Source organism: Lissotriton helveticus, chromosome 4_1 (genome assembly GCF_964261635.1).
Source record: "Lissotriton helveticus chromosome 4_1, aLisHel1.1, whole genome shotgun sequence".
NCBI classification, from domain to species: Eukaryota; Metazoa; Chordata; class Amphibia; order Caudata; family Salamandridae; genus Lissotriton; species Lissotriton helveticus.
Window position 1 is genome coordinate 722,018,397 of NC_136063.1, and position 21,235 is coordinate 722,039,631.

At 45.6% G+C, this 21,235-nt stretch overlaps 1 protein-coding gene across 3 annotated transcripts in view; it reads left to right on the plus strand.

Annotated features, from left to right (window-relative positions):
* The window catches only part of LOC144828837 (opsin-5-like), a 1,422,400-nt gene that overhangs the window by 1,127,492 nt on the left and 273,673 nt on the right, over nt 1-21,235 (plus strand). For all 3 annotated transcript variants that reach the window (XM_078687370.1, XM_078687368.1, XM_078687369.1), the window contains one exon: nt 502-836. In XM_078687370.1, the coding sequence (XP_078543496.1) occupies nt 502-836 (335 nt within the window). The remainder of the gene's footprint in view (nt 1-501; nt 837-21,235) is intronic.

The window sequence follows — 21,235 nt, forward strand, 5'->3', positions numbered from 1 at the left end:
GCTTTACACTAAAAGAGGTTAGTAAGTGTATTACATAGTGAGGTAGCACAACCATAGCATAAAATTCCCCCATTTCCTCACAATGGGCCCGATTCACAAAGGTAAACTTAGACGTTTAGTCTAAACTTGGACAAACGTCTACATTTATGACTTTGGTAATTCACAAAGGGCATTTACGAGTACCATCTTTAGGTCCGCACTCTGGGCAGCGATTCGGCCTGAGTGTTGATATAAGGATAGTACTTGTAAATGCCCTTTGTGAATTCCCAAAGTCATAAACTCAGACATTTGATCTAAGTTTAGACCAAGCATCTAAATGTACCTCTGTGAATCGGGCCAAAGTTCATTCAAATAATGTAGTTCATTTGGTAGATTAATTGTTTGCAACTTTTGAAAGGACTTATAATTTATTTGAGAAGATTATTTTTTATTTGATTTGTTAATTATTTTGAAATGAAATCAAGCTGAGCATAGAAGTTCACTTTCCCTTTTGTTTTCCAGGCAATAGATTTGGTCATGAACATGGGAAGATCTTGATTGCCTGTTCATGGGCGTATGCTGCCATTTTTGCCTGCTCACCATTGGCACATTGGGGAGAGTATGGGGCAGAACCATATGGAACCGCATGCTGCATCGACTGGCATGCCTCGAACATCAACACTGTGGCCCTGTCCTACACCATAGCACTGTTTTTGTTTTGCTACATCATCCCATGTGGAATAATTATTACTTCGTATACCCTTATCTTGATAACTGTGAAAGAGTCCAGGAAAGCAGTCAAACAGCACGTGACAGGACCAACACGGATGAACAACATTCAAAGTATTATAGTCAAGGTATTTCAGAAACTTTTACCTTTGATCTTGATGTGTGGTCAGCGGCTAAGGAACAAAGAAGGAACATTGTTCATTATGTTCTAATTGTAACGCAGCCTTTAAAACATCTAAGACAAAATACAGAAATGGGTTGAAATGTATGAAAATGTGTTTATGTCCAAGGACAATATAGGCAAGTTTAACCATCTGAAATATGCAGACATTTCCTGATCATATGTACTGCATAAATTATACACGCATGCAGCTAGAAAGTTTCACAAGAGTCAACATTTTATGTGAATTCCATACCTTTGCATGCACATCTTATGCTACGTACACGTTATTCCTAAATGAAATTGTAATAGATTAGCTTTGGCAAAATATTACAAGCTACATGCATAGATTAGGATAAATTCAGTTTCGCAAAATTCACTTATTGGTTCTTTAAAATGTATGAACTGGTTTTTTTTCTTGGTAGGAACCCGATTTTGCTTTTCTCAAGGTGTCTTTTTCTGCCTTTATCTTGATAATTGCCTAGTTCCTTGACTACATGGACATTGGCACACACCTCTTGCTGTACAGTTCAAGCATTACCAAATAGTAAACAATCTAATTGGAAATGTTTGAAATTGCCAAAATAGCGAACAAATATCAGATGATTAGATGAATAATTCAGGAGGAAATTCATTATTTGACAACGATTAGTAAGGGATTTGTTTTCTATCCAGTGAGTTATGGTGAATTTAATAATTAACACTTTTGTCTGAAATTTGTGTGACAGGTCAAACTTAAAAAAGGAGTAATTCTAACATTTGATGACCCTAAGACAGGAAAAAACAATATATTTCACACCAGTTGTTTACACACTGTTTAAGATCTCCAGAATATACAAATCCTGGTTACTATTTCAGAAGTTAGCAAAGGGTCTGTACAAATCACATTGACCTTTTCAGAGTAAATAAAACTAGCACATTTAGAGAATGATACTTTAATTTCTAACTAGAACTTGGATAGAGGTCCTCTAATAAATCATGTCAGTGGATTTTTCTTGTTTTATCAAATGTCTTTATTCAGATCTTCCAAGAGGAGAAAAAAGGAGGATATACCCACTAAAGTAAGCAAGCAAATTCTTCACAGATATATAACCTATTTAAGTATATAGAAATACATATTTCTTAAACAAAATACCTAAGTCCAAACAACCCACACTTGACAACTTGTGGTCCAAAAGTACTTTGAATATTAGTAGGTATCCCGAAAATGGAGGTAAGATATAGATAACATTCTATTGTACACCTGGACAAGCTGTCCAAAACAGAGCATAAAGCAATAACAAAGCAGTGATCAAGGACAGTACTATTGTGATCTAACAAGTGGCAAAGGTTGGAAAGTTATTCTTTTTTATTTATGATAATTATGTGATTAAAGTTGAACAGCACCTGAGTTACAGCAATTTTACTTCAGGAAATCATATGGTAAACCACTAAATGGTTAGAAAGCGCATCTTTTTGAACAATGTTCTAAGTAGACATGTTAGATAAAATGCTTTATGCTTTATAATCCATGTGTGGTGGGAGGAATATATTTCAGCCACTTTTTATATTCAGTAAGAGGTCTAATGGTTACATCCCTAGCTTTGGCGACATCTTCCCAATAATCAACATCTTGTCCTATTTGCAAAAGAGGTGTAGAAACAGTGGGTCTGAATAATGTAAAACATTACTTGAGAGTGATGGAAGCCCCACTCAAATAATAAACACAATCCTTGTCAAGGTGAGCCACAAAAGTCACTAAATAAACTCATGATTTACCCTTTTGTAGCTTGGCAGAAAAGCAGTCAAGCTTAACTCAGAGGCAATGTGTCAAGTATTTATGTAGAACTATACATTCAATAAATACAATAACACCAAAACAGCAAAACCTCAATCAGAAGAACAGGAATTCTGAAGTCTGAAAATGTCTAATACAAATAGAGCTAAAAAGTACAATGCACCAAATGAGGCAATCTAGTCAAGCTGGACCGGGTCAATGTCACAAGTTCAGACCAGTCGCAATAAAGTGCTAATCAGATACAGGAACCAGGTTCATCCCTGTGAAGAGTTTTACCGTCTTTGAGTCTAATGCCACTCAGGGAGCTGTAGCAGAGCTTTGCATTGAAAGTTGATACGAGGAGACTATTGTCCGTGCAAGGGATAGGTTGGGCATCATGGGTAGTTGCTGTTTGATGCAAAGAGTCGGTCGTCACTGGCACTTAGCATTCGCATTCGACACAGACTATCGCCATTGGTGTAGACGCAAAGAGCAGGTTGTTGCTGGAGATTCACGTCGGTGGCCATTGTGGATGCCCGTTGCGCGATGCCAGGAGTACGTTTGCAGTTGCAAAGAGCTCAAAAACTTCTGGAGATTATGGCTTGAGGTTTTGATACAGACGGAGTACACTCTGATGCCAGACAAAGGGCCAGAACCTGTGGGTCACGTCTTGGGGATCAGGACTCAATCCACCAGTGGTTAGTAGTAGGGCTCAGGCAGGTCCAATTGGGGCTGGTCAGCTGAGCAGTTGCAGGAGAGGATTCTGGAAGCTTGCTGTGTTCCTATAGCTCAAACAGGAGGCCTGCAAAGAGACCCTTAGAGTCACTTCCCATGAGCCAGGGATCAAGGCAAGCAGGTTCAGTCTTCCTTTTTCAGACAGCAGGGCAGTTTTTTCCACAGGTCCAAGAGTTTTCTGATGGGGATTCTGAAGATGCTACTTTTATCTCTAGTGCCAGCGTGTGGGTGATGAATGCCCCTTTGCTGAACCTTCCCACTTTTCTTGGTTTGGCTCCAAACTGTCTAGGGTAACAGAGTGCAGGCAGACCTAGGTGTGAGCTACATTTATCAGAGGCAGGACAGACGGCCCTTAGAAGTCAAGAAGGAAGGGGGTGGGTGTAGTGTTAAAAGGTAGCTTAAGAAGCCTGAGTATATCCTCTCATGACATTTTGCTCATGAGAGGACCACCCTGATCCACACCCAAGGCTCCTTCATGCCCATGTCTGGAAAGAATGCACAAAATACCACAAGAGAGCCATTAACACTCATATGAAACTGGACACTGGCAAATGTGGTTTAGGCAGAAAAGTGCTGGGGAGGCACAATGAGTGCTGCAACCCACTAAAGCATTTATTGCACAGGCCAAGGGTAGAGGCAGTACCCTTAACTAAGGACTTCTAAGTAAATGTACTAATCAGGTTTATGTGAACTCCCATGTTTTTAGAAGAGAGCACAAGCACTTTCCACTGTTTAGCAAGGGTACAGCACACAGAGTCCTAATACCATCAAAGATAAATTCAGCAAAAACACGGGTTAGAGGCAATCTAGAAAATACCATGCCAATGATGTCAGATGTAACAAATGTTTATCTAAATATGTGTGTATGTAAGCACTTTGTATAGTGTAAACCTTGTTACAATCTACCAAAATGCTGTGCAAAGAGATAATAAGCATGAAGGGAACACAACTGGTAAAAACAAGGCAAAATATGAAGAGGGGAAGGAGTGAGTGGATACATGTCAGTCACAGGTGAAAGGTAGGAGCAAGGTGCATCAGGGAAAGTTCAGAAATTTTGATGTCTTGTTATGATGAGAAAAAAAGTCTGCAGCATAAAAAAGAGCGAAGAAAAGACAACCTGCGGAATCTGGCTCTAAATGGTGTTTCCAAGACTCCTTGTTAATTATGGGTGGGATTGTTTGTAACAACATTATTCATACACATTTTACTTTTGTTCCAGACATACATTCTTTTGTAAAACTCATAAGTATTTTTTTCGAATCTGTAAATTGTTAAAATCTTTATAGGTTTAACTTGTATAAAAAGTTGTAAAATCCTTTTAGGATTTATTTTTTTTAAAGTAGCAATTTCTAATTACAAATGTTTTGGAAGTGTATTGAATTTCCTTGTGACACATGACTCACTTTTAATTTTAGAATAATGTAATGATTAAAGATATTTTTTTCAATTAATGGTGATGGTAGGATATCAACCAACCCCCAGAAATAATTTAAGGATTAAGGCTACCGTTGGACTACCTAAGCAAACATTTATTTCTTAAAGTCTTAATTATAGTCATAAGAATGTACAAATTCAACACTATCTTGTATCAGTTACCTATAAACATGAAGCACAGCCCCCTGTTACTGTTTTATCCAGTAAACAATTCCCAAGGATTGCTAGCTGCCAATGCTGATCCTGTATCAAACGATCTGGTTAGATTTGATAACACAAGATCCTAAACAATTACTTTTCATCTCTTTAAGAAGTGATCTTCACCACAGATATATTTATTGCGTATGATGTTTTGAAAGATTAGGATAATTCCCTACACAAGAACTAAAAGCATATCCCCTTTGCCACTTGCTATTCACATCTGGAGTGTTTTAAAAAAAAAAAGTTTTATTTATATTTTCCACAGAAAAGACAAAACAATACATTATCGGTTCATATACATACATAACTAATACAATATGCGGCAACGCACCGTCCTGGACTGTAAAAAGATAACCCTTCAAGCGCCATCCCCCTTCAACACCACTCCTCAACAATTCTCTTCTCCTCTGCCTGTTGGGTCTTCCACCAATGGAACCCTATCTGTCTGTGAGGCCACAGATGTTTGCACTAATAGGTAGGATTTATATGACTGCCATATGTCTAATGTCCTTGACCTGGGGGGCTGCAATTGTGAATACAACTCACTATTGGTATTACAGTAGGACACGCTAAATAGCCAATCCTTCAATGTTGGTGAGTACTTACTCCTCCAGTGTAACGCCACTTCTCTCTTGGCCAACAACAATGCCAATGCTCAAAGGCACTTGGAGGATTTAGGGAGGGCCTTAACATAGCTTAGCAGTGCCATCAAGGGAGCAGGTGGAATGGGTATTTCTACCATCCGTGATAGTTTGTCCAACGACCCAACCCAAAATTGCGCAACCCCTCCGCAGGTCCATCTCATGTGTGCGAAGTCCGCCATCGGGGTGTTGCATCGAGGGCAATTATGTGGGCACGCTGGGTCCATGTAATGTATTCTGGCAGGGATGATATATGCCCGCAGTAGGTATTTAAAATGTAATATTTTGTGTTTATGATTGAATGAGACCTTGCGTGTTCGCAGCAGTAATGCCATTGTTCGTCTGTTATGGGTTGCCCTAGATCTTGTTCCCATGCCTGTCGCGTCTTTCCATCTCTGAACGGGAGTAGCGCAACTGTGAACTGTGAACTTGTACATTCTGGACATTAAATGTTTCCCTCTGATATCAGTGAGGAGTAAAGTCAGGGGGGAAATCAGAAGGCTCTATGGGATAACTAGAGATCTGTGAAGTAAGGGCCCGCTGCAGCCTACAAAGCGTGAACTGGTCAATGAAAGTGGCTTCTCTAAAGCGAGTATCTTCAGTACTGGAGTAAATGTGGCCATCCGGGAAAAAATCTCCAAATGTGGCCAGATTATACTTCAATAAGGTCCGTTGCACCACCCGTTGCTGAGTAATAGGTGCCCAGAGGTTCCCTGGTAATGGGAGTGATGGGGAGTAAAGAAGCTGAACCCCGGTTGCCCGAGTCAGCTGTTTCCAGGACCAGCAATTGTAGATAACGTCTGGAATCATGCAGGTCTCTGGCTAGGCCCACCAGTAGCAGGGCCGACAATGGAGAAGGGTGAGAAAAGTCCACCTTAGGACGAAGGTAAGGCACCTGAGAGTCGGTGTGAAACTAATGTCTTGAAAAGCTGCATTGGGCCACCAAGTAGTAGATTTGAAAATGGGGACTTCAAACCCCCCCTCTCTCATAAGGTAGTATCAGGATGTCCCAACTAACCCTGCGCTGCCTCCCCCCCACACTAACCGTATCAGTTGTGTAAGCAGCACGGTGAAAAAACTCTTAGTCAAGGGTATCGGTATAGTCTAAAACAGGTATAAAAACTCTGGGAGAACCGCCATTTTGATCAGGGCGATTCTTAAAGCCATAGTCAAAGGTAATTTCAACCATCGTTCTACCTTGTCTTGCAATTTCTCCATTGTGGGGCCGTAATTCAGCTGAAGAATTTGCGCCTGGTCCCTGTGGATGTGTATACCCAAGTATTTAACTGAGTCATCGCACCATTTTAAGGAATACTCCATGAGCCGGTCATTGTGGGCATCATTCAGAGGGAAAAACTAGAATTCGTTCCAGTTAATGTGCAGGCCTGACAATGCGCCATAATGGATAATCTCTCGAAGAATCGGGTTTAAGTTCTCATTCGGATGCCTCTGGTATAGTATGACGTCATCGGCATACAACGTAATCAATAACAGACCAGTTTTAAATTGTGGCCCCCTATGTGAATGATGATCTTGTAAGTGTCGCACAAGTGGAGCCATCTCAATTATAAATAGGCGCGGGGATAGAGGACACCCTTGACCGGTCCCTCTTGATACTCTCGATGGTGTAAAGAGATCCATTCACTCTCACACATGCCGATGGTCACGTACTGCTGCGCTGGAAGCAAAGGGTTCATACTATGCAATGTTGCGAACAGGGTCAGCAGATTCAATGCCGTGGACCTACGGGGCATGAAGCCCGCCTGGGGAGGGGACACCATTTGACCGACTATTAAGGCCAGCCTGATGGCCATCATTTCAGCTAAAATCTTGTAGTCAAAATTCAACAAGGAAAGGGGCCTATATGAACCGCAGAGGTGAGGGACCTGCCCTGCAGGAGAGTAATCACTGCTTCCCACATTTTTAACAGGAGTATGCCCGCCTCAATCACTTCCTGGTAGACATCCATGAGGTGCAGGGCTAAGTCTTTCTTGAACCCATCTAAACCTGGTGCCTTCGGCCATCCATGGCTTCTATAGCTTGGCCCACATTGTCCACAGTGAACAGCTCAGTCAGAAACTCCCTGTGTGAATCCTCTAGCCATACCATGGCCACTTCATCCAAATAAGCATTATTGGCTGTTGCGTCCGGAGAGACTATGGTGGTGTAGGGGTCCTTGTAATACGACAGCACCCTGGTCTTAATGCCTTCACATTTTGAGATGGGCACCCGGTCATCCTCCATGAGACTCTTGATGTATGTCTGCCTCCTGCTGGGTTGTATGAGCCTGGACAATGTGTGCCCCGGACGCTCACCCTCTCCGTACCTCCTGTTTGTCGCATATTGCCCCAAAAAGTGGACTTCCCTCTCTGCTGATTCATGGTATTCTGCCATTAGTGTTGCCCTTCGTCGCAGACCCCTAGTGGTCCGTGCTGTTACTTGATCAGCATCCACTGCCTCCAATTGTGTTTCTATACTGGACAGTGTGCACCGTAAATCCTTGAGGATCCCTGCGCCTTTCGAGATGCACACCTCCGTATGTATGTTTTGAATGCCTCCCACGGCATGGCTTCAGTCTTCACTGTGCCTTTGTTGGTCTCAAAGTATTCCTCTATCGCTACTCAGCTCTGCTTTGAAGACCGGGTCTCGAAGGGCCATATGGAGAACCTCCACTGACATGCAATCCCAGCTCCCCCTGGGATCTGGAGCCCGAGCACTACCGTGGCGTGATCTGATAATGTGTGTGGTAGATGCATGGATTCCCTCTGCCATGTGGTCACACTAGGGGACAATAACCAATAGTCTATTCTGGTCCAAGTGTTGTGGGGAGCCATGTATTGAGTATATGCAGGTTTATTTTGGTGGAGGTGGCGCCAAGCGTCCAATAGTTCATATGAGTCTATATTGTTAGTTAGTGTCCGTCTGGCTCTTGGTTTTGTGTCTGCCATTATGGATGTGCTATCTGCTTTCGGGTTGAGCAGGATATTTAAGACTCCCCCTAAACAGATATGTTCCGCCCCAATCCTATCTAATCAGGAATGTAGCTCTACAAAAAAGTCCTGGTTGTCAACATTGGGCGCGTAGACATTAACCAACAGCACTGTGTTCCCAAAGAGCCAACCCTTTACCAACACATATCTAACCGGAGGATCAGTGGATACTTCTACTGTTTTGAAGGGTAAGCGTTTCTGTATAAGGATCGAGACTCCTCTCGAATAAAACCTGCAAAGTAGCGAGCAGAACCCCAAATGGAGGCAAAGTGCGGGTGGGCATGCGGGGCAAGGTGCGTCTCTTATAAAAACGCTATGTCCACATGGTGATGTTGTAGATAATGCAGTACATGTTTGTGTTTGCGTGTATCGTTAAGCCCTTGCACATTCCAGGACATAAATTGAACATTTTTTTAAATTTTTTTTTAAATTTAATTTATATAGCGCATAATCACCCCGGGGTCTCTAAGCGCTTTCCAGGTACATAGTGCCACCCAAATTCCACAGCCAATAGTCAAGATTTACAGCACACCCCATGCTTGCTGAAAAAGCACTGTTTTTTGTTTCTTTCGAAACGGCAGCAAGTTGGATTCTCTGCGCAATTCCATGGGTAAGTTGTTCCAAACAGCTGGGAAGATGTTAGAGAAGGCGCGACCCCCAAGGGTGGATAGTTTGTAGCGCGGTTGAACTAACAGAGCGGCATCTGTAGAGCGCAGCTGTCTGCCGGGTTTGTATAAGGCCAGACGAGCTTTGATGTAACCTGGCACTTTCCCGTACAGGGCTTTATGCGTAATGCAAAGCCCTTTAAACAGAACCCTCTGTTTAACCGGAAGCCAATGGAGTTCACGCAATAGAGGGGAGGCATGCGATCTCCGGGGTTTCCTAAAAATCAGCCTGGCTGCATCGTTCATAACGATCTGAAGGCAGCTCAACTGCTTTTGAGGGAGCCCTGCATACAGTGAGTTTCCATAATCTATCCTCCCTAGGATCATAGCAGAGACAGCACGTCTTAGGGTGGTAAAGGACAGGAGTGAGGAAATTTTCCTAAGTTGTCGAAGCAAACCTACACAAGTGCCCACCACCCCAGAGACTTGTCTTTGCAGCGACAGGCTACCGTCGAGGGAGATACCCAGACTTTTTACAACTACTGCGGGTTCTGGAGGTGTGCCAAGATCTTCTGGCCAGAACCGATCGCTCCATGGGTTGCCTGCAGTTGTAATTGGCAACACCTCTGTCTTGTCCGGATTGATTTTCAAAGAATTCAGAGACATCCAATTAGTGGTGTATCTTAGGATGTTCTGCATTCTTTCATGTGCGTCCGGACAGTCCTCCATTTGTATTACGATCTGGGTATCGTCGGCATAGTTATAGACTTGACAGTCCATCTGGTTAAGGGCCGATATCAGGGGTTGCAAATAAACATTAAATAAAAGGGGGGAAAGGGCAGAGCCTTGTGGGACGCCACAAGTAATTGGCAATGTGGTGGAAGACAAGTCTGCCAATTGAACTCTCTGAGTTCTCCCCTGGAGAAAAGAGGATAGCCAGACAAGTACTGTGCCCTGGATACCAAAGTCCCTCAACCGCAACAGCAATTGGCTATGGCACACGGTGTCAAAAGCCGCGGAGAGGTCCAATAGCACCAGGGCCCCAGGAAGTTTCTTGTCAGCTCTGTTCCGTAGCTCATCTAAGATGGATAACATCACTAACTCTGTGCTGTGATGCGCACGGAACCCAGCCTGATTTTGCTCAAGTAGGCCGTTTTTCTCCATGTGGTCAGTCAGAGACGTAAGGACGTGCTGCTCCAAGACCTTGGCCAAGAATGGAAGCTGAGAAATCGGCCTAAAGTTCTTTAGGTTCTTTACGTCTGCCCCCGGCTTTTTCAGCAGGGGGATCAACCGGGCCTCCTTAAAGGAGGGGGGGACCTGACCTAGTTGCAGGGAACTATTAAGAAGCGTTAAGACATCTTCCTCAATGCCTGGCATGGCTAATTTGAAGACCTCCGGGGGACAAGGGTCGGCCCGGGAGCCGGATTTAACCCGCCCCACAAGATTAGTCAATCTGTCCTTTGTAATCAAGGGCAGGATAGCCAAAGGGTCATCAACTGGATGGATGACTGGGACTGTCTGCAAAGGGCAATCTAGAATCGGAGTGGTGGCAATTTCCGATAGGAGATCTTCAATCTTTTTGGAGAAATAGTCCTGGAATTTTTGGCAATCTTCTTGCTTAAACTCCGGACTCTGTTCCTTGTTTTTCCTGAGCTCGTTAAGGACCATAAAAGTTTCTCTCTGTGGATCTGAGGCTCTGGAGATCCTGTCCTCATAAAACTCAGCTTTCCTTATCAAAATCGCCTGCTTGTAAGAGGCGAGTTCCTGCACGTACACACTCCGTGCGTTAGGGTTGTAGCCCTTCCGCCACGCTCTCTCCGCTTTCCGTAGTGCCCTCTTTTTCCCCCTAAGTGATTCAGTATGCCACGGAGCCCCTGCTCCTCTATCTACCAGCTTCATTCGTCGAGCCGGTGCCACAAGGTCCACGACCCTGTTTAATTTATCTGTAAGATCTTTATAGATAATATCTGGATTCTGAACTGTTTTATTAATCAGAGGGCGAGCAAGGAGATGAGCTATCATATCGTCCCCATCTATATGCTTCCATTTCCTCACAACCTTCCATCCTACTCCGGGCTTCCCCTTCTGTTCAGCAGCCGATATCCTGCCTTTCACCAAATAATGGTCTGACCAAGCACAGGGCTGTGCCTCCGCTAGTTCGTGATCCCGACCATGTTCTGGGATTGTAATCCAGACAAGATCTAAGGTGTGGCCCTTCTCATGCGTAGGGCCCATCACTTTCTGGGCCAGTCCAAAAGACCTAAGCGCTACGTCTATCAGGTTCGCTTGTCCTTCCCTAGGGGACTTATCCCAATGGAAATTTAGATCGCCCATAATAATAATGTTGTTATATCGGGATCGAACATCCTGGGCCAGTTCCAGGAAAAGATCTGGAAAGACCGGCGACGACCAGGGGGGACGGTAGACTAGTATGACTATCCAGCAGACCATCCCTAGCCTGAGCTTAACGCCCAAAACCTCTGCCCCTCCCAAGTTCTCAGCAAACAATCTTTCGCCCCTCAGGCGTGTATTGTAGAGAAGGGCTACTCCCCCCCTCTCTTAGTGTCTGCTCGGTTAAGGCAGAATGATGCAAAATTAGACGGTAAGGAGGCTACCAAATCTGGCACTGACGAGTCCTCTAACCACGTTTCCGTGATGCCCAGAAAGTCTAGCTCTCCATCCTGTAATAGGGAGAACACTTCCAGATTGTGCTTCTGTAGAGAACGCTTATTTAGGAGCCCATAACATACATCTTGTGCCGGGCCGTCTGTATTAAGACCTATGTTAACACCATGCCGTTTCAACAGACCTTCCTGGCTAAGTAGGTCAATACATATCTGGCTAGGATATAGACACCCCTGATTTATGTCCAGCAGCTCACCTCTAGTATACAGCCTGCGAGAGCCAGGGGTCATGGCCCCAGGCCCCGGCTGGTCGCGGATGGGCGCAGATGGGCTCGCCTCTGGCGAGCCTCCGGCGCGCCTATGGCGCGCACGCTGCGCGCAAACGCTGCGCGTAAGCATTGTCAGCTTTTAGTAGCGGCGAAGCGTCAGGCGAGACCCGCTAGAGCTAGAGTGCCGACCAAGATGGCGGCCAAACACGACCCTTCCTCCCGCAAGATGTCACCCACCCAAAATCGTCGCCCAGGACCCGGGACCCGCCAAACAGCGGTGAAATCACTATTTAAAATGCAGGTGAGTGGTCTCACAAAAACAAACCCCAAAACTGCGGCGCAAATAAAATATAAAAACTGCACAGAGGATCAAATGCGCTACCGCGCAGCGCGCTCTTACTCAGGCATTCACATTACTTCTGGTATCAGGTGTCATATAAAAACCGCTGATTCAGTCTACTATGTGAACTGATATTAACAATGTAACAATGTTGTGTCTGTGAAAGAGAAAAAACAGTAAACAAAACCCATCTCTGCACACCCCCCTCCTTCCACCCATCTCCTTACCCGTAATATAGGGGAAACTCCCACCCTTTGGTAACCTCATGAACATCTGTTGTTCGCAATACTAAAACGTATTTATTGAGTATAGGTGCCTAAGAACTAGGGGGGGTTACATTTATGAAATAACATTCCATTATGGATTTGTCCATGGCTGCCATTCAAGATCCGCCCCAGCCTAAGTAATCTCATTACCTTAATGACGAATGCAAAGCAGTTCAGTCCTCAACTGTTGGAAAACAGTTCCATGCTGGTGCCAGAGTCCGGCATCCGGGGGGATCTGCCAGGAGATGGAGATTTCCAGTTGGGTCCAGCTCCCACTCGCGCCTTGAAAAAATCTTGGATTGCAGCTGGGTTATCAAAGATCCTGCACCTGCCGTCAACATCCACCTTTAACCTAGCAGGGTACAGCATTCCACATTTCAGCCCTTCCTTTCGCAATGCGGCCTTCACCGATATAAATTTCCTCCTGGCATCTTGCACCATGACTGACTGTGAAGTCAGGATACAGGGAGATTAAGGACCCTTGCCAGTTCAGAGGCCAGTCTCAATGCCGTATCTCTGTCCTTGAAATTCAAAAGCCTGGCCAGGATCGGGCATGGAGGACATCCAAGGGTGGTCTGATGGTACGATGAGCGCTTTCGGTCACAAACGTGGAAGTGAAAGATTCGCTCTCAAACAGATCTAGCATGAGTCTCTCCACAAACTCATCAAGACGGCCCGTGTTTGTAGACTCTAGGACCCTAAGAATGACGACATTGTTGCATCTCCCCCTTGCTTCCAATCTTCATTCTTCATGGCAATAGTTTTGAGTATCTGCTCAATCCTTTCTATCTTCTTGCTGGCCTGTGCAGAGCCATCCTCTAGGTCTGAGATTCTGCCCTTTGCGGTGTCCAATCTTTCTTCATGCTGATCTATCCGGGCTCCCATTTTGTCCAACCTGCTATCCAATGCGTTGAAGCGTGTATCCCTCTCCCGGAAGCCCACCCTCAGTTCAGCCAGAAGCATGTCACTACCCTGTGGGGTCACATGAGGTGGTACGGTGGCATCTCCTCCCTCTGTCATTGTGGTGCCCGTTGTTTCCGTGCCACCGCCAAGTTTTTCAAATAACAGCTTCTTCTATTTAGGGTCACTCTTGCCCATGGCCTTTTGGGTAGCTGCAGTGCTGTTTACTGTTTGATTTTCCTTGTTGTGGTTATTCTGTTGCTGTAGTTCTTCACCAGTAACTTTGTTTGCTACCTCTTACAATAGCGCACCACTATGCAGGCTGTTGTTCGTTGCTTTCTACTCTTTCTGCTGCAATCTGCGCGTTCCTCGGGTCAGGGAACTGTGCTCCACCACCACCTTCTTATTAATTAGTGCTGCTTGAGTGATAGTGCTACAGCACTGTATCTGGAATCAAACCAGGGCTGGTCCCAGTCAGTGCCTTGCATACAGGCCCAGTATGGCAGACGAAAGACTCGGAAGGATCAATCTGCCAAGCGTGTCACCTTTGTTGCTGTGCGGGCCCTGGGAAGCTTCAGTGTGTTATGCTCTCTTCCTTCCTCCAGCACTCCTGATGCTCGCAGGGCAGTGGTAGCTCTCGTGTGCAAATACTTGCTGGGGCTGGGGAGCCCTTATTGTGTATTACCGCCTCTCTGCTTGCGTGCATGTGCTTAGCGGCTGAGGCCGGCTGTACTCGCCTCACCTTCCAGCCGCGCATCTGTCCCCGTTCTTGCGACAGCCTTCGAGGGCCTCCATTTGGGTGGCACTGTGTTCCCTGTCTCAACCTGGGGGCGTGACACCACTCGAGCTCTGGGCTCCGTTTCTCGTTCCAGGTCTTGCATCATCTCTGCTCATCAGCTCATACCGGGATAGCGAACCATTCCCAGAACATACCGTCGGCTGGGCAGTTTCATCAGAGATGCAACCGCTGCGTTTCTGCTGGTCCTGGCATGCTGTGGTTGCTCGTGGAGCCTGCTTGCCCCGGGGACTCGGCGGAGCGCCCAAACTATGTGTCCATCTCAGACCGCCGCTTGGCCGTGCCCCATCTTGAGTGGGGTTTCAAGCGTCTGGTGATAGTATGCTATTTCTATATTTAAAATCATGCCTAGGAAGTGCCCTCCTTGTTCAGAAATACATTATTGAATAGAAGACTGAAAGGCAGCAAATACATCAATTTGGAGGAGGGCCGCTCCATTGCAAATGGTGATGGATATCCTGTCTCCCTTAAGTGCATGTTTGTGACATAGCACCTATATACCAAATACTAAATCAGGCCCTTTGTCTTGATAAAATGGACAAATGGTCATGGGATTGCTGGCCTCCACAAGTAAGTTTGTCTTTATGTGCACCTGAGGTACTCTATTCGATTGTTGCAGTTGAAGTCCAAATAGGGTGTAGAGTTATTTCAGAGAATCTGGGGTCTCTAAAAAAGTCTAGAAGACCCCTTAAGGCCTCTTTTTGATAAACACAAAGAGACTTTAGGAGAAATGTTTCCGAGAGAGTCTGTGTGTACATCACAGAGTGTTTGAATGCTACAAGTAGTCTCTTTGGTCTACAGTTGTTCTAACAGATAGTCTGTATGGTCCACTGAGAGAAGTGTTTGTTAGCCTTAGTTTATTTCTAGGGCCTCTGGTGTTCCACAGTCTCAGCATTGCCTACATCCATGAAGTGCATGTTTTCCCAGAGTTTCTGATTGTTGCCCAAAACCTATTACTCTTTCAGAGTGTTTGAAGATGCCAAGTTGAATAAACAGTGTACCCCAAAGGGCTCTGATAGTTAGAAGAAAAAAGTGAGGCGATAAATCAGCAAAACTTCAAGAATAGATTATGTAATATACCTTACTGAGAATTTAGCATGTTGGCTTCAGTATATTATGCAGGTATCAACTTATAATTGGCACCAAATATTTTGATGGGGAGAACACATGATGCTGTTTTAGTCTCTGTCCCAAAAAGCCAATTGATGAACCTCAAGGAACAGATCCCAAGTATGCAGATATACGCTGCATAATTCTGTATGGAAACCTTAAAGTATTTCTTTCTACTCACACGCTCTCCTGCACTTCTCTGACACCCAGCACCCCGCACTCTCCCTGGTCCACCACGGGAATTTTCGCGATTGATGTGGAGGGAGGCGCGGCACATTAGACCACTTCCGGGCTAGAGGGGAGGAGGGCGCAGTGTCATTGGCTGATGACATCTTCACCTGCAGCATAAAACCCTTATGCCGTATGCTTCGCACGGCGGGCGTGCCAAAGGCAAGCCCGTCTTCGCCCGGCCGGGGCCAGGGACCACAACCCCTGCCCGTCTCTCCACTCATATTAGGAGCTATAGCCCCAACTCTCTACTCCAACTGAGAGGAAAAACGATCACTCTATGCATTTTCTCTTGGAATCTGGCAGATCAACACACTATATGCTCTCACTGTGGATTTCAGGTCCATTCTGCCCCACCAACCAAAAAAAACTCAGTGAAGCATGTACCTCCTGAATTGTAGGTCACTCCCTAATCACACCACGGAAATCTCCATGCTTTTAGAAGAGCTCAACCCAGATGTTTTATTCCTGATAGAGACCTGGCTCAATACAGAGTCAGAACCTGATCTTAACCAGTACCTCCCTCAAGGATATCAAATACTACGTGAAGACCACAAAGTGGGAAGAGGAGGAGGCCTAGCAGTAATCTATAAAGATTGTTATAGATGCCGCAGCTCCCCCAACCCGATACCAGACTGCGAACGTCTCTCTTTCGTCATAGACTTCTCCCCCACTAGCACCTTTTCTGGGATACTTAGATATCGCCCACACTGGACCTTGGGACAATTTCGTAATACCCTTCCCCCCACGATAGCCATGCCTAGCATGTAGCCCATCTAATTTTACACCAAAGGTCACTTACTTGTTCCCGTTTTCAGTAATTGTGCAGATCTCATAGTGGGAACCCCCCCTCCCGTGGACGAACCACTACCTACTCCCCCTGTCCTTAGCCACCCCAGACCCCCATTCTCCTACCAATATACAGTTATTAGTAGGGAACAAACCTGGTTCGAACTCCCCCTAGCTGGCTGGCTGGTGGCTCTTGAAACCTCCAAACCACCCAACCACCCAGATCCCACTTTAGCCAATGAGGATTACAACAGCTGAATCTCCAATTCACTAGACTCCGTACTCCCAATGAAACGCACCAAACTTAAGCGCACTACTGGGACTGCTCCATGGTATTCCTCTGGATTACGGGAAAGGAAACGTCACTGTAAAAAATTAGAGCGGAAATGGCAACTGGATTACTCCCCTTCAGGTAAAACTGCATATAGAGAAGTGATAAAAACGTGCAAAAAGGAAATTAAAGCCGCGGAATCAACCTTTTTTTTTTTAATGCAGCAGCCTTCAGGCCTAAGGAAATTTATTGCATTGCGAAAACCCTCCTCAAGCTCCCAGAGAAACCTCCAAGCTCCATCGATGCACCTACTTGTTGCAACAACCTGGCATAGTTCTTCTTCCAAAAAATACAAACCATTTACACCTCCTTCTCCCTCACTCAGATCCACACTCCACCGACCAGACCATCGGAATCAGGGCCCCAGCCCCCAGCTACTCTGGAATCCCTCCCCCTCTTAATCCCACCATGTTGGTATCCATTATGCATCAGGTGAATTCCGGCTCCCCCAATGACCCAGCACCACCACGCACACTGCGGCCAGTCACTGACAACGTTCTACCCACCATATTTGATCTGCTCAATGCCTTCCTATCCACCAGCACTGTCCCTCTCCCCTGGAAGCGGGCCATGGTTAAAGCCCTCCTTAAAAAACACAACCTAAACCAAGATAACCCCAGTAACTATCGACCAATCTCCCTGCTACCTTGGCTGAGCAAGATCCTTGAGAAACACGCCAACACAATATTGACTGAGTTCTTAGAGATCAACCACCTGCTCGACCCCTCCCAGATGGGATTCCGTCCCATGCATGGGACTGAAACCGCCCTTCTCGCAGTGACGGAGGAGGCCAGGAAGATTCTGGATCAAGGAGGCTCTCAGCAATCATCCTCATTGACCTAAGTGCCGCCTTCGATACTGTAAGCCACGACATTCTACTACACCGACTTACCAGCCTAGGAGGCTCAGGAAATGCAATTGCCTGGTTTGAATCCTTCCTGTCAGACCGCTCCTTCAGGTTTTCGAGGGCGAAATCACCTCCCCCAGCAAGCCTCTTGGCTGTGGTGTGCAGCAGGGCTCTTCTCTGAGCCCCACGCTATTATATATATATATATATATGAGCCTCCTAGCTGATATTGTCCATCCCTTCGGGATAAAAATCATCACTTATGCAGACGACACTCAGTTATTGGTGGCTCTCAACCAGCCGTACATTGCACATAACAGCCTGAGTGACTGCTTAGAAGATGTGACCAAATGGATGAAATCTCATGTCTCAAATTGAACGGAGACAAAACTGAGCTGATGCTCTTAGGTAACACCCCCAAGTTCACCATCGACTCATTGTGACCTATCTGCCTAGGCCCTGCTTCTACGCCAAAGGACACAAATAAGAGCCTGGGGATCTGGCTGGATAAATTCCTTAACTTAATTGTCAAGCAGCTAAACTTTCAGTCACTTGCAATGGTCTACTCAGGCTTCTATGAAAAATTCTCCCCCTACTGCCTTTCCAAGCAAAACAGATCATGGTCCAGGGTCTTATTTTGTCTCGTCTGGATTTTGGGAATGCCCTCTACTTAGGGGACCCTCAATCCACCTTGCACAAGCTCCAGGTCATCCAAAATTGCGCAGCCGGAATACTCCTCCAGATCCCCGTCGACTCCCAGTTAAACCCCGACTAAAGAGCCTCCACTAGCTCCCAATCAGGGAAAGAATTGAATTTAAGGCCCTGTGCATCGCCCACCGAGCCTTTTGGGAATCGGTTGCTGCCATCAATTAATCACTGCAAAACACACAAGATGATGGACAGAATGTTGCACAATGGCAAAACATTCACCCCCAGTCACAGATCTGGGTTTAATCCATCGTTATTTTGCTCACCAAGCCACCCCAGTTCAGACATGGCCATAGGCAAATCAGTCTTGACCCTGTGCCTCATGGGAACAGCCCAGCCCGAACTGCCAAGCCATGTTTTCCCTGCACCGGAATCAAGCATCCTAGGACCAGTTTCTGGCTATCAGCCGTCTTCAGCCAGGATAGCTTGACTCCAGTGGCTTAGTGAGCACGGGACCCCTGTCTGGGCATACCCTTTCCACATAGGGTGAACAGCAAAACACACAAGATGATGGAAAGAATGTTGCACAATGGCAAAACATTCACCCCCAGTCACAGATCTGGGTTTAATCCATTGTTATTTTGCTCACCAAGCCACCCTAGTTCAGCCATGGCCATATGCAAATCAGTCTTGACCCTGTGCCTCATGGGAACAGTCCAGCCCGAACTACCAAGCCATGTCTTCCCTGGACCGGAATCAAGCATCCTGGGATCGGTTTCTGGCTATCAGCCGTCTTCAGTCAGGATCGCTTGACTCCAGTGGCTTAGTGAGCACGGGACCCACGTCTGGGCATACCCTTCCCACATAGGGTGAACAGCAAAACACACAAGATGATGGACGGAATGTTGCACAATGGTAAAACATTCACCCCCAGTCACAGATCTGGGTTTAATCCATCGTTATTTTGCTCACCAAGCCACCCCAGTTCAGACATGGCCATATGCAAATCAGTCTTGACCCTGTGCCTCATGGGAACAGTCCAGCCCCAACTGCCAAGCCATGTCTTCCCTGGACCGGAATCAAGCATCCTAGGACCTGTTTCTGGCTATCAGCCGTCTTCAGTCAGGATAGCTTGACTCCAGTGGCTTAGTGAGGACGGGACCCACATCTGGGCATACCCTTCCCACATAGGGTGAACAGCAAAACACACAAGATGATGGACGGAATGTTGCACAATGGCAAAACATTCACCCCCAGTCACAGATCTGGGTTTAATCCATTGTTATTTTGCTCACCAAGCCACCCCAGTTCAGACATGGCCATATGCAAATCAGTCTTGACCCTGTGCCTCATGGGAACAGCCCAGCCTGAACTGCCAAGCCATGTCTTCCCTGGACCGGAATCAAGCATCCTACGACCGGTTTCTGGCTATCGGCCGTCTTCAGTAAGGATAACTTGACTCCAGTGGCTTAGTGAGCATGGGATCCACGTCTGGGCATAAACTTCCCCCACGTAGGGTGTACAGCAAAACACACAAGATGATGGACGGAATGTTGCACAATGGCAAAACATTCACCCGCAGTTACAGATCTGGGTTTAATCCATCGTTATTTTGCTCACCAAGCCACCCCAGTTCAGACATGGCCCTATGCAAATCAGTTTTGACCCAGTCTTGACCAGAGTTTCAACACTCCGGTCTGACTGTTGCAACTTAAAATAAAAAAGCCACATTCAAGAATTTTTGTGTGCCACGTACTTTGGAATAAAAACAAAATACAAACAAACAAACAAAAAAAAAAAAAAAATATATATATATATATATATATATATATATATATATATATATATATATATCTATATATCAATATATATATATATATATATATTCAAACTCCCAGTTTGTCCAACAAACATAGACACACTCAAACAGCACCTGCAGACAAAGCTGTATTTATTGAGTACGAGCGAAGGCCAGTATGTCGTCCCCTTTAGCAGCTTTCCTGTCGTTCTCACCTGACGCGTTTCAGAGTGAAAACTCCTTCCTCAGAGGCACCGACAGGTCAGGATGTGCATAGCCTGACACACCCCCTCTTTAAATAGTCAATGCCACTCCCTTGGATAGAAAGCTTGGCATGCTGGGATTTGTAGTGTCAGGAAAATAAAGTCCTCAAATGGATGCACGATTTGGACTGCTGGTACATTCAAAGCTCTGGATGAGCCCCGACATCCATGTTCGCTCTTCTCCCAAGGTGCTGTTCCACAAAGAGACCCCATATATACAAAGTCCCGTAGCCCCCACTTTACCGGGGTGGTGCGTCTATCCCGGCAGGACGGCCGCGTAATATTCAAGCTCCCAGTTTGTCCAACAAACATAGACGCACTCCAACTGCACCTGCAGACAAAGCTGTATTTATTGAATACGAGCAAAGGCCAGTATGTCGTCCCCTTTAGCAGCTTTCCTGTCGTTCTCGGCTGACGCGTTTCAGAGTGAAAACTCCTTCCTCAGAGGCACCGACAGGTCAGGATGTGCATAGCCTGACACATCCCCACTTTAAATAGTCAATGCCACACCCTTGGATAGAAAGGTTGGCATGCTGGGATCGGGAAAAAATACTGAGGCAAAAGGAGACACAGTTTATCTTATTATTAGATACTAGACTCCCTAATGGACTAAACATCAATGAAGGGCTCAGTAACTTTTTGTGAATATTGGATGCTTCAAACTGTAATATTTGTGTAAGTTGATATGCTGGTTTTTCCTTTTGAATTTTTATAAATTAGCGGTTGCTGCAATGTAAATTAACTATGATGCACAAATCATGTTGCAATGTATGACATTTTCGCCAGGTTATCTAAA